This window comes from Berghia stephanieae, chromosome 5 (assembly GCF_034508935.2).
Source record: "Berghia stephanieae isolate SIO BIC M18660-M18661 chromosome 5, UCSD_Bste_1.3, whole genome shotgun sequence".
Classification (NCBI taxonomy): domain Eukaryota; kingdom Metazoa; phylum Mollusca; class Gastropoda; order Nudibranchia; family Aeolidiidae; genus Berghia; species Berghia stephanieae.
The window spans coordinates 30120998-30134458 of NC_088364.1; the positions used below are offsets into that span (position 1 = coordinate 30120998).

Genomic DNA, 13461 nt, shown 5'->3' on the forward strand with positions numbered 1-13461 from the left:
ACTTTGAAAATAACATTTGACTGTCGAATGACCAAATATGTGTAGACCAAAGAAATTATATGTGATTCAGATGTTTATCCAATCGAATCTGCTTAATCACACACACCCAGGAGTTCGGGTTAGTGTATCGATTAAGCGGATTTGCGATTAAGGGGAGAAGCTAAAAATAGCATCTAAGCACAATCTTTTATGTGCCATTCATGTAGGACCTTCCCCTCTGAGCTTTCTGCAGACTTGGGAACATCATGCTCATTAGAAGTTTTTGTTTGTTTTGTTTCTTATTGTTTTATTTATTTGTTTTAGGTGTTGTTTTATTTCTCTTTTTTCTTTTTTTTTTTCTTTTTTTATATTTTAGTGTTCTCTTTCATGTTTTATCGACAACGAAATGCGACATTATTGTTTGTAAGAATAGTAATTGTGAAGCGTTGATTGTTTTCTATCCTGTGCAAGTTGTTTATAGACCCTTGTCTCCAATATTGCCAATGTTGGTAGATCATTTGTCAAGCATTCTTCTTGGATAAAGCGGCATTTGTATATAAAGAGTAACCTTATCAACTTCCTTTTTTGTTTGCATTTTCAGAAATATGAAATAATTTGATGGTGTCTACTCCATGTTATGTTTTTTGTTCTACTGGTTAAAAATTAAAGCATAATAATAATAATTTTCTGCTTTGTGGTCTGGGGAGCTTTATTTGTGTTGTCTCCATCATATTTATAAAATCATTGGAAGAAATATTTACGCTGGACCATATGTCAACAAAGTGTGGCAGGCATTAATATTCGTTTCTATCTTAGAGATAAGATTGTCGATTACAAATTAAGAACTTTAAATTGATTTACATTTATATTGATATTACAGTTCATTTTTTTTTTTCAGAATTCTCTTTACTCTACACTTTCTTTTACAATTCCCTGCACAACCTGAGCTCTGTGATTTCATTTTGTTCAATTATTGATTTATTCTGTATATACTTTCTGTATTATGAAATTTTACTGACATTTATATTGGCTTTTTATACTTCTATTCATATCATTGCACTTCAGTGTTTTGGATTTATACTAATTTCCTAAAATTATGAAAAACTTTTATTTATTTCTTTTTTCTTTCTTTATTTATTTATTACGACTGTTTTGTCAGATATGCAGCATTCAAAATTTCTCCATCTTGTTCCGACTTGTTTTAAAATGCTATCACTATCACCCTCTACATATTGATATGTGTTTTTTTTTTTTACAGGGAAAAACGCAAAACCAGAACCAGTAATTTTGATTAAGATTAGCATTTTCTTTTTACTTGTCCATGCAGATGCCGGCTTCTTTGCTGTTGTATAGCCTGTAAACAGGACACCCAACAAGGTTTTACTGATGTTGCCGAACTAGTTGCTGACTTTTTCCATGTAAGTTGTGAATTATTATTTCAATATTTATTCTTAGAAATTGTTACCTCATGAAATAAATTCAGTCAACATATATTCCAAGGAGTGTTGTAACACAATTATTACTGTTAATGTCCTAGAGCAACTTATAACAAAAATACAAGAATTTAGATGACATTGCAATCTTTCTTATTCCCCCACCTACTTAAATTGAAGCATTTCTTCTTTGAAAAGTAGTCCTTCAGAGCCATTAGACCCATGGAGCAGGAGTTTATCCCAGTTTCAATTGCGTGAAGTAGACAATAGCACTTTATGATTACAATTTGGATAGGATGCTAGTCTATCGCAAAGAACTTTCCACCAGATCTAACAGACCCCGCTACCCAATCACTGCTGAGTGGACTATGGGAGTAGGAAAAAATATCTCGACTTCACTCAGGATCAATCTTGTGTCTCTTTGTGTAGTGCTCTACCAACTAAGCTATCAGGAACTTTCCCCCATTTCTTTTTTACCCTTGGTTTTTGTTTTTGTTTTCTTCTCCCTTTAGTTTCTTAATTTTTTAAACTGCTTTCACTGCATGCAAATGAACTTAACAATTTTTGTAACTGATGGAGAAAAGAGTAGGATGAAAAAAAATGGTCAATGAAAAGGATGTGCTCAAATATTACTTATCTTTGTGTTCTCATAAGTGATAAAATAACCCAAGCCTTTTATTTTTTTTTGGCAAATGAAATTAATAGCATGGTGGAATATGCAAGTCATTTCAGATATGAGTTGATAATGTTTTGTTTTGTTAATCTAAGCTACCATTTTTTAAAGAAGTTTATAGTGTCTAACTTATTAATCGATAAAAAGTGGAGCTCAATTAGTTTTGTGTTTCTTATTGTCATGAATTATTTTATTTTCTAACAATTTCTGTTTTATTTTCCGTGTTAAATACTACATTAAATTAATTATTGCAGTCAGTAAATCACACCTGAAGTTTATGAACACATTAGAGAAAAGATTTTGGTTGAGAAAATCAGAGGCTTAAATTAGAGCGATGAAAAATATCATGCTTTTCTTGAGTGGAATGAGTTTTGAAATAGTTATTCTGATTTCTTTTTTTTGTTGATTTTATTTATCCCCAGGACCTTGACCTTGTTCCTACAGACATTGTAGCTGGCCTAATTTTGGTTGAGAAACAACAGAGGGACGATGATGCCCAGCTCAGTGCCATTATTATCAACAGTAGTCAGAATGTGTCTGCACGAGACAACATGTCAGATGATGGGCAATCATCAATAAGGGCTGCATCTCCTATGGAGTGGATGACTGTATGAAAAAAATTGAAATAGAATTTATGATAAAAATTGTTTTGTTTTTTCTACGGCCTTGTTCCTCATTTTAAATAAGACAACTTTTTTCTAGTTTCAGATAAAATCATGAAAAATGAAATCAATAAAAAAAAGGAGATTAACTTGGCACAGCAGTTTGTAGCTGCAGAAATCACAAAAACTCACTGATTTGCAATGCGGTCGGAAAAAAACTGCTTTTATTGTGTGCAAATTTTGGAGATTTAGCAAAGAAAAAATAAAACAATTTTTTTAAAAAGGCGAAAAAAAAAAGACAAATTTTTAAAAATTTTAATTTGATAGCTTGTGTAGAACGTGAAAGATAATTATTCAAGAATAGTTTCTTTTTTACTATCCCATTTTCTTCCTATTTACTGACGCTGATATGACCTTACATTTGTTGTGAGTTCCATTTGCTGTTTTTAGCTTGCAAAATTTGGGATTACAAATTTTTTTTTTGCAACAAAACCTGCATGTCAGATTTACAGGTCGAATTGTTATAATTATCTAGTTATGAAAAAACAAATGAGGTGTCTCCGGACAAGTCAAAATCTGTTCATAGCCAACTGACTTCTAAACAAATCTAATTGTCATTTTTATTTGGTAAAGGATTTGAAGTTTTTAAAGATTTGGAGGTTTGTTTGTTTTGTTTTTTTCTTCTTTTTTTTTGGTCAAAACATCATTTTATAGGTTGCTTTAAAACATTTATTTTGATTTGGGTGTATGAAATTGCTATGAAAATATTAAAATCTGAAATTTGTTTGTGTAATCACTGCTTTTCAAACATTTGTTTCATTCCTTTCTTACGTCCAGATTTCTAACATGTCCCATTACATGAGATATGCCATGGGTAGCTATGGTTGGCCATTCTTCATGTTTGAATACTTGATGACTGGATTATGTAGACTTTGTTCTCAATGCCAGTAAGTCGTTTACTCTATTATCTGGTAAAAGTTCTAGAAAAAAAAAAGAGAAATTCAAATATGTTTAACTGATCCTCCCCTCCCCCCCCCCCCCCCCCAACCACCACCAACCCCTTCCTCTATCTCCATAGAACTGTCATGATTTATGTAAGTTTTAATCCTGTGACATGCAAGAAGTGCTTCATTTTAATTCTTATAGCAAGTAGGAGGTTTTTATTTTGTATAACTAAATATAGATAGAACTACAGTTCAGTCCTTTGTATAGTATAGACAATTCTATTATTGCAAAATTTAACAAACAAAACTGATATTAACCATTGTAAAGTGATTTTTTTTTATACATTTAAATCTATTGTGTGCTTTTCTCATATTTAAGGCTAATTTTCCTAAACAGATTATTACATTATGGTTATAACTGCTTTTAGCTCTGAATCATCTGGAATTCCATCAGCAAAATTTACTCTGGTGATTCTTTTTTTTTTCTCCTTTTTATTTTTTTTAATGATGACTTCTTTTTGGATTTTGCTCTATCAGTGAATCGTTGGATCTGGAGCCCTTTCAGGAATTTATCTGTGACATGTAGGCTTTTCTTTTTTATCTGGGCATTCATTTTCTTCCTAAAGCCATAGAATGTCTTTGTGTATATTTCGCAAGCCATGTCCACTTTGATTTCAGTTTGAAAAGTCAATATGAACAAAAAAGAATGAAATATATCATGAAAAGTATTTTGATCTGACAATAAAAGACTAAAGTGCATGCTTCAGAAATATTCAGATTAATATTAGGGCAAATATGAGGACTGTGAAACTTTATAATGAGTACGAGTCACTAGGATAACGGATAACAACTACTACGGACGGGGATTATTTCTTTTAAAATTCATATAAATTGTGGTTGGATGGAGAGGAGGTGGGGGGCAGGGGTGGACCAAAATATTCCTTTTTTTTTTTTCAGCGGTGGTAGGTATAACCTTAGTACAGCTCAAAGTGATGACAGTCAAATTCTGATGGGTGACAATGGACTCATTTTTTTTTCAGTCCAAAAGAACAAAAGACATGGCTTGCAACACTGTTTCTGATTTCATTCTATCAATTTCAAATAGCCAATATTGTTGTGACTAATCCCTTAGACATTTCTAATTCTGATTTATTTGGGAGATATAGACAGATAAGGGGACATGGCAGCATAAAATTGACAATTTAGCCTTAGCATCGTAAATGGGACTTTTTTAAAAATAATTCTTTTTTCAGGGGTTTGGAGATTGGGGGAAAAAATAAGTTGGGAGGGGGGGGGGGGGGGGGGGGGTGGAGGATTTGAGCTGAGCCTTGTTGTAGAATCATATATTATACCATACTATTATTATGTTATCATGAATTCAGTCTGCCAACTATATCTCTGTACTGTATTATTTTTAAGTTTTATTGTGTTTCTAAACAATTTCCTAACACTTAGTTTTGATATAAGCTGCTAGATTGATTCTTATATGTAATCACACCAGTCGCCCATGAAATGATTTACCATTTCAAAATACCACAATGTATATTATATCATATTGATATATCTGATGACTTCAAACACAATTGCGTTTATTTCGAACTCAAGCTTTAGACACCAAATAACACTTCCATGTCTGTAATCAGACACTAATGATCATCTGTTTTTGATTTAATCCATGCAATATCATGCCATTTTTTAATTTGAAATAAAAATTGTGTGAAATTATGCCTTGAGCCTGTGTAGTTAGAACCAAACACGACAGCATCATTTTCTTCAAGACATTTTTATATTAAGATTTAATATCTCATTCTACATTATGATTATAAGTCTCGGACTAACAAAAACTTTTCGTAGGTCTACAGTGGCAGAACAGAATTTCATCTTTTGCTTCCTTGGTTATAATTTCAGACTTAATTATTTTCTCTTTAAACTGAGTAGCTGTAGTATAAGCCTGTGTGGAATTACTAGTAAAGTTCTCATGGTGAAAATGATGAAATATAATGTCAGATTAAAATAATCAAGATATGTTGCCTGAAATTTCAATAAAAGTGAAAACGGATGGTAAGAAATATAAACCTTCAATAAATAACATTTACAGATGGTTGTTGCCGATTCGCATTTCCCTTCATCAAAACATATGATTAATTATATATGAAAAGTGGAACAAATGGATTTATGGTTAAAACGGAGTGTATGCTTTGGATCTACTAACACTATATTGGATTTTTTGTTATGTAACTGCAGTTCCTTTTCTATGTTATTTTTTAACTTTAAACAGAGGCAAAAACAACTCTTCTGTTTGAATAAATTAATAATTGCATTTCCTTACATCATTCTTAAGAGAATATAAATTGATTCATAAATAATTTGATAATAATAAGTTCAACATTTGCTTTGGCCTGCAATTATTTTCCAAATACAATTTTTCCTCTGCCCCTCTTTCAAGCGAACCTTTTATATACTTAAAAATACATTTTCCAAACATAATTTAGAATCTTTTTCACACTTGAATTGATGTTATCGCATTTTTTGTATCACAAGAAAATATTTTCAATTAATTGCATTGATTTTCTTTAAAGTTATTAGCTTTGATAATCTAAACAAGAATTCTGAAGCCTTCAATACCCAGGAAATAGTTTATTTGCCTCTTTATATTACTCATTTGTAGCAGTGACCTTCATCACCACATCTCATTATAAGCCTCCCCATTAATTTTTGAAAGTTAGTGAAATGGCAAAGGTCAAATTTCCTACTTTAAAAAAAACACTTGTTTAAATGTATAACTAAAAATGTTATCGTTTGTAATTTAGAGGTGATTGAATGATTTGTGATGTGTCATTCTAAATCATTAGGACCAATGGCATCGTACCAGGAAGTTTCTGACTGTCAACATTAAATAGTAGATATTTCTCTAGTCAGAAAATCTTGCTTATTGGGATAAATTCTGAAGGAACAGAATTTTTTCTGTATAATTAAACTCTCAAAAATGGGATAAAGTCCCCAGTTCACCAGGACAAATTTGTCAATTTGACATTCAGTCTTCCATTTTGACAACTTCTTTATAGTTAATCTCTCAAAATGGGATAAAGTCCCCAGTTCACGAGGACAGATTTGTCAATTTGACATCCAGTTTGGGAGGCAGGATTGGATTATTTTGATCAGTACTGATCCGCAACCCATTCCAGCTCGTGTCAGGGTCCACGTAGGGGCATTCTTCCCCGCCCGCCTCCTGGGCAACGGTTGGAGTATTCCGAAAGGAACTTTCTAACCGGCTGATGACACGAGTTTCTATGTGTCTGAGGTGACGGATGAAGGGAGGAATCAACCGCCGTGGCCAGATTGCCCTAGTTCACGCAATAAGCTGTGCTAGCCCCATGACGCTGGTGGGGTGAAGGGAAACTGTCACTCTACAAAGATACCCTCCTGGACTCCCAGCCTAGACACCATTAATGGGTGGACAGAGCTCATAGCCTTGGAAAGCAGTCTGTCTAGGAGAAGGAAAACTCCAACTTCAAACCACCACTGCCTTGTGGATCTGGGAAGACGAAAGGCTATGGAATCACATCCAGAGAATAAAGAACCGCTGAAGTCGGAGTCGCAGAGCCGAAAGGCGCAAATAGTCTGGAGAGGGAAACCAACCCAAAAATTAATGTGACACGCATCCTCCTCACAATGATGGACAACAAAACTGTCGGACGATATGGCGCGAAGTCTGGGGATTCCCGCCGGACGGACCTAGCGTCGAGCCCTGATAAACAGGGTTCACCCAAGCGATCTGGTGGTACCTTGCCCTCCTACTGTGGAACCAGGGTAGGAGATGCAAGGTTACGGACTACTGGAACTATCAAATTGCTACAATGGAATGCAGAAGGGATACAACATAAAAAGACTGCCCTCTCCAAGTTTCTTCAGGATGAGAAGATAGATATTGCCTGCATACAGGAGACACACCTCACAGAAAACATTAGGTGTTCAATAAGGGGATATCAACATTTTAGGAAAGACAGAAAAGAACGGAACAAAGGTGGAGTAATCATCTTCGTCAGAAATGACATAGCGACAAATGAAATAACGACAGATGAATCTGTTGAAATATTAGCTGTAAAAATTACCAAAAACAAATTGCAATACACAATATATAACTGTTACAGCCCACCATCAGAGAATCTGCCAATTGAAAACATAAGAAGTGAAGAAGAACAGTTCATTGTTGTGGGAGACTTCAATAGCCACTCCCCAAGCTGGGGATACAATGACTTAGACAGAAAAGGTGAAACCCTTGAAAATTGGCTTACAGACAGTAAGCTTCAAATTGTCAGAAATGAAGATGACCCAGATACATACTTCTCAAGAGCATGGAAGACAACATCAACCCCAGACCTAACTCTCATATCTGAAGATCTCACCGGAAAAGTCAGTAAACAGATAAAGGAACAACTGGCAGGAAGTGATCATCGTCCCATTCTGGTTGAAATAACTGAAGAACATGCAAAAGACAGAAAGGCACCACCTCCGAGATGGAATTATAAAAAAGCAGACTGGACTCTGTTTTCAAAGTTGACTGATAGTTATACAAAAGAGATAAACTGTAAAACAAGGAATGTAGAAAAATCAGCCAAAGCTTTCACAAAATCAATCATGAAAGCTGCAAAAGAATCAATCCCCAGAGGATCAAGAAAGGACTACTGTCCAGGATGGACTGAAAAATTAGGAAGTCTCAACAGCCAAGTCACTGAACACAGAAAAAAAGCAGAGAGAGAGCCAAATGATGAGAATATGGAAATTTACAAAGAGGCTGAAAAAACTCTCAGGAAAGAAACAATAAAAGCAAAACAGGAAGCATGGCATGAAAAAACCAGACAACTTGACTACGACAGAGACGGAAGAAAATTATGGAACCTAACCAAAGCTCTAAGTGGACAAGAAAACAGATATGCTGCACCATCAGTAGAAGATGATCAGGGGAGGATTCTCAACAAAAAACAAGCAGCAAACTGTTTTATGAAGCAGTACTCAAGTGTTGGGAGTATACAGATTAGAAAAGAACGAAAACGAGAAGTCCACAAAGAATTGAGAAAACACAAGGATACACCCAAAGAATCCACAGATGATGTCATGTTCAGTTCGATTAAAAAAGAAGAAGTAGAAATTGCCTTGAAATCTCTAAAAACGAACAAATCACCAGGTCCAGATGATGTTACTAATGACATGTTGAAACACCTAGGAACCCTCACAAAGAGGAAAATGAAACAACTGTTCAATGCAAGTTGGAAACAGGGTAAACTTCCACTCAAATGGAAACAGGCAACCATGATACCAATTAAGAAGGATGGCAAGCCAAAAAATAAAACCGAAAGCTACCGGCCAATAAGTTTGACAAGCTGCTTGGGTAAACTGATGGAGAGAATTGTTAATCGCCGTCTCCAATGGTATTTAGAAAGCAATAAGTTGATATCAGATGAACAGGCTGGTTTCAGACAATTACGCTGCACAGAGGACCAGATAACATACATCTCGCAGCTGATCGAAAATGGTTACCAAGAAAAAAAACACACAGTCACAGTTTGGGTGGATATGGAAAAGGCATTTGACAAAGTCTGGACAAAAGGACTACTTCTCAAACTTAAGAAAGCCAACGTTTCACACAACATGTTTGCATGGATTAAAGATTACCTCACAAATCGAAAAGCAAGAGTCCAATCTCAAAACTCTAAAAGCAAGCTAACGAACATGACAAATGGAGTACCACAAGGCGGGGTTCTCTCACCAACCCTCTTTGTCGTTTTTATCAATGACATCTGCGAAACCAAATGCAGAGGAGTAAAAGCAGCTATGTATGCAGATGACCTTGCACTGATATGCACTGAAAGAAATATTGGTACTGCAAAGGCCAGGATACAGATGACTCTTGATGCTTTGAGCAAATGGACAAAAGACTGGGGTATGAGAGTAAATGCTGATAAAACCACATACACAAATTCAGCTTATCAACCAAAAAGCAATCTATGCGATTAACTTTAGATGGAAAGATTCTGAGAGAATACCTTATGCCTAAGTATTTAGGAGTGAAATTTGACCCTCGACTCACTTGGAAACATCAAATAGATGAAAGTCAACAGAAAAGGTACAAGAGAATGCAGCTTCTCCGAAAACTTGCTGGAACGCAATGGGGAGCAAACTCAAACGTCCTGAAGAAGACATATCTTGGATATGTAAGACCTGCAATAGACTATGCCATATCGGCATGGGGAACGTGCTCACAGGCTCAATTTCAAAAGGTTGAAAAAATCCAAAACCAATGCCTACGCGTGATCACTGGAGCAATGAAAACAACACCAATTCACAAGATGGAAACCCACACAGGAATAAAACCTCTCAAAGAACAACGAAATTTAAAAATAGTGACACAATTCTCAAAGATAAAATTCATGGAATCCCAACCACTGCATCCAAGTACAATGGAAAAGAAAGAGAATCGACTCAAAAGGGAAAACTTCATCGCCTTGGACAAAAACTAGAGAGCGAATATAAAGTGACACCAAAGGAAGATATTGCCCAAATCAATGTCCCAAATCTCAAACCACCACCGTGGAAAAAGAAACAAAAATCCATAACCATCAACAAGAAAAACATTCGAAGCAATAATGACAATGCTCAAACCCTAAAGATGATCGATAAAAAATACCCAATGACCAACTGGATAAGAGTTTATACAGATGGCTCAGTTTCCGGCCCCCTCATGAATGGAGGTGCTGGTGCACTCATACACTGGACAGATAAAACAGAAACAAAAATATCTGTATCAGTGGGTTCAATGTGCACAAGTACTAAAACTGAAGAAAAAGCCATCCTCAATGCAACAAAAGAACTATCCAGAGATCACAGAATATACGGGAAAAATGTGGTTTACTTGACAGACTCTGATGATGCTCTCCGGTCTATTGAAAATTACCAGGACTCTGAAGCCGCACACACTGTGGAGGCCCTTGAGGGCTTATCTGATAAAACAGGAAAAATTGTGCTGCAGTGGATTCCAAGTCATGTAGGTATATATGGAAATGAAATTGCCGATCAACTGGCCAAAGAAGGAGCCCAGAAGGAACAACCGAAGTCGTCAATCACTTACCATCAGCAAAAGAAAATAATAAAGCTAAAAATAGACAAAGAAAGGAATGACACACACCTAGAACACAACAAGCAGGATCCAATCCATGCCATTCAGCGAAGTAGCCAAGTCACTCTATTCCGCCTCCGAACAGGACACAATAGACTAAGAGGACATATGTTTACAAAGCTAGGTATTGGAACAACCCCTTATTGCCCATGTGGAACCGACCATGAAACCACTTTACATGTGCTTATGGATTGCCCATTATACAACGTGCAACGTTCGAACCACTGGGTCACCCCTACAACACTCAACACAAAGCTCTATGGTGAGGCTGAGGACCTAAAGCGGACCACAGACTTCATAGCAGATATCGGACTGCAGCCATAGATGTCCATCAGAGGAACGAAGAAGAAGAAGACATCCAGTTTGATCATTTCTTATTGAAACCTCCCCATTACCCCAACTAAAATTCAAAAGAAGCACTATTGCTTGAATGAAAGTTGTTGCCACACTTCCAGCAATAACAATACACAGTATGTACACTAATCACATATAAAATAAAATGTGACCTATCGTCAAAAAGCGGTATTATATCGGAATGAACCATGTGGTGGAAATTGAATTGATAGCCCAATTTGAAACTTGGGTTCATGTCTTTTTCGTATGGCGGAGAATAGATATAATTTCTAATGTTGCATAAGACCCAAAGTTCGTTTTCCTTATCATTATTCTAATTGTAAATTGACTTTTTCAAAGGGATAATTTCATCCTGATACAATACCGTTTAATGGTATTGTGGGTCCAAGTGTCCTGGTCAACAAATATGTACACACTGTGTCAATTTCACTGATTTGGTGGTTTGGTGAAGTATAAAACTGGATCTTATTTATTACAACTACGTTTGTTTTTGTCTTCTAACAATTGCCACAACATCACTACGTTGTATACTTTTCAATTAAGTTACCACTTGGAAAGATAACTGACCATTTTTGAGGACCAGTCTGATTCATATCAGCCTGTGACTTTACAAAACAAGAGGATAATGCTTGATATCTATACTATTAATTGTCAAAAACATTAATCGATCGCATAATTAGATGTTGTGCATGATGTTGCGGTAGTGGTTTACAATAATATCATGCAAAAAAAATAAATAAGCAAAACAATTCTAAACAAAAACAATTTAAAAAAACAAAGAATACATCATTAGAACAGACCCTATCAGGGATATTTTAAGAGGCTGCATAGGCGTGGTAAAGGGTTTATATACATCAAAGCTTGTTGATAAAAATGGATATAAAATACAGGATGTCATAGAGCATTGTTTTTCTTTTGAACACTGCTTTTTGGCACATGATACATTGTGCATATGAGAGTGTTGTTATTATGAGAAAGAAAAGAAGCAGTTTACTGCATTGCTTCAACCTTAGCAGCAAAAATATATTGACTTAAAAAGGAAATTATGATGTTCACTTGTTTATGCAAAAGTCCTTAGTTGAACATCTCGTTGTAATAAATAAATCTAATGAAGGAAACTGAAAGAAGTGAGGAAGTCCAGCTAATCTGGATGATTTTGTCAGTAACTGACCAGTAGGAGAGGTCCCAGTGTATTTTATGTATTCTTTGTATGTTGCAGCTGCTGTTCCTGTTGTCGAGCTCCCAACTTTGTGATTGAGGACAACTGCTGCCAGTGTCATACTGCTGCCATCAAGAAGTTGTCTGGTGCCCAGGACTGTGATCTCATCTACGTCACTTTCCATAATCGAGTATTTGCTTTTTAATATTTATGATAATAATAATAATGATGATATTGATTACAACTATAATTTTGAAAGTAATATCATATTGATTATGATAATAAAACTATTAACATAATATTTTTTAAAATAATAATGGTAATGATAATTTGTAGTAATGATTATGATTATGGTATTTATAATAATTTAAATAAACAGAAGAAAGATAGCGATAGAAATGGTAACGTCAAGTTATCTATCAACTTTTGAGTTGCAAAGCTTACAATGATCACAGTTCATGTGATCATAATGAGAATAATTCTTAAATAACTCTGTTGTTATTGATTGCCTCTTCAGATAGATTGATGGGGTTAAAATGTTTATGAAATGTATGAATAAGTGGAACTGCAGCTAGCTAAGTTGTAAATGCAAGATGAAATGTATTTAATTCAGGAAAACCATTATATGACAGTGATCACTGAACCGAGAAGTCTTCTTAACAGGTTCAAAAACCAAGTCAATAAAGTTTTAAACCATAAATTCACAGCAAAAAGAAGTATACCACAGGAGGTCAAAACAATTAATTTTTATTTTTTTTTGTAGATAATTACATTATAATTGAAATCTGTAATTCATGGTACTAAAACTAATTATAAACAGAAAAAATTAAATCAAGGGAATAATCCAATTTTTACAAACATCTATTTCAAATAGTTCATGTAAAAGCAGACACCAATACTCTTCAACAGTCGTAACGTCACTTCCTTCCTAATGACGCATGGTAACTTAGTAACACTGGCTCTAAACGATCGGAACAATGGCGGACGACCGTATGAAATATTTCCACGGCGAGCATAAAAGCGTATCCAGAGGGAACAAAAAACCATAAATTTGATCATGTTTTGACTTTTACACATTCTGATCACAAGGCATATGAAAAGTTCTAGCCAGCATGAAGAATAAAAAGTAATGATGGGCGGCAT

General features: G+C 35.0%; 1 protein-coding gene across 5 annotated transcripts in view; it reads left to right on the forward strand.

Moving 5' to 3' along the window:
• LOC144972731 (diacylglycerol lipase-beta-like) overlaps positions 1 to 13461 on the forward strand; it is a 35739-nt gene that overhangs the window by 4975 nt on the left and 17303 nt on the right. For 3 of the 5 annotated variants that reach the window (XM_078914314.1, XM_078914315.1, XM_078914316.1), the window contains exons 4-8: positions 1307 to 1397; positions 2508 to 2693; positions 3525 to 3634; positions 4169 to 4213; positions 12379 to 12508. In XM_078914314.1, coding sequence (XP_078770440.1) covers positions 1307 to 1397; positions 2508 to 2693; positions 3525 to 3634; positions 4169 to 4213; positions 12379 to 12508 — 562 coding nt within the window. The remainder of the gene's footprint in view (positions 1 to 1306; positions 1398 to 2507; positions 2694 to 3524; positions 3635 to 4168; positions 4214 to 12378; positions 12509 to 13461) is intronic. The other 2 variants (XM_078914317.1, XM_078914318.1) reach the window with 1 other exon arrangement.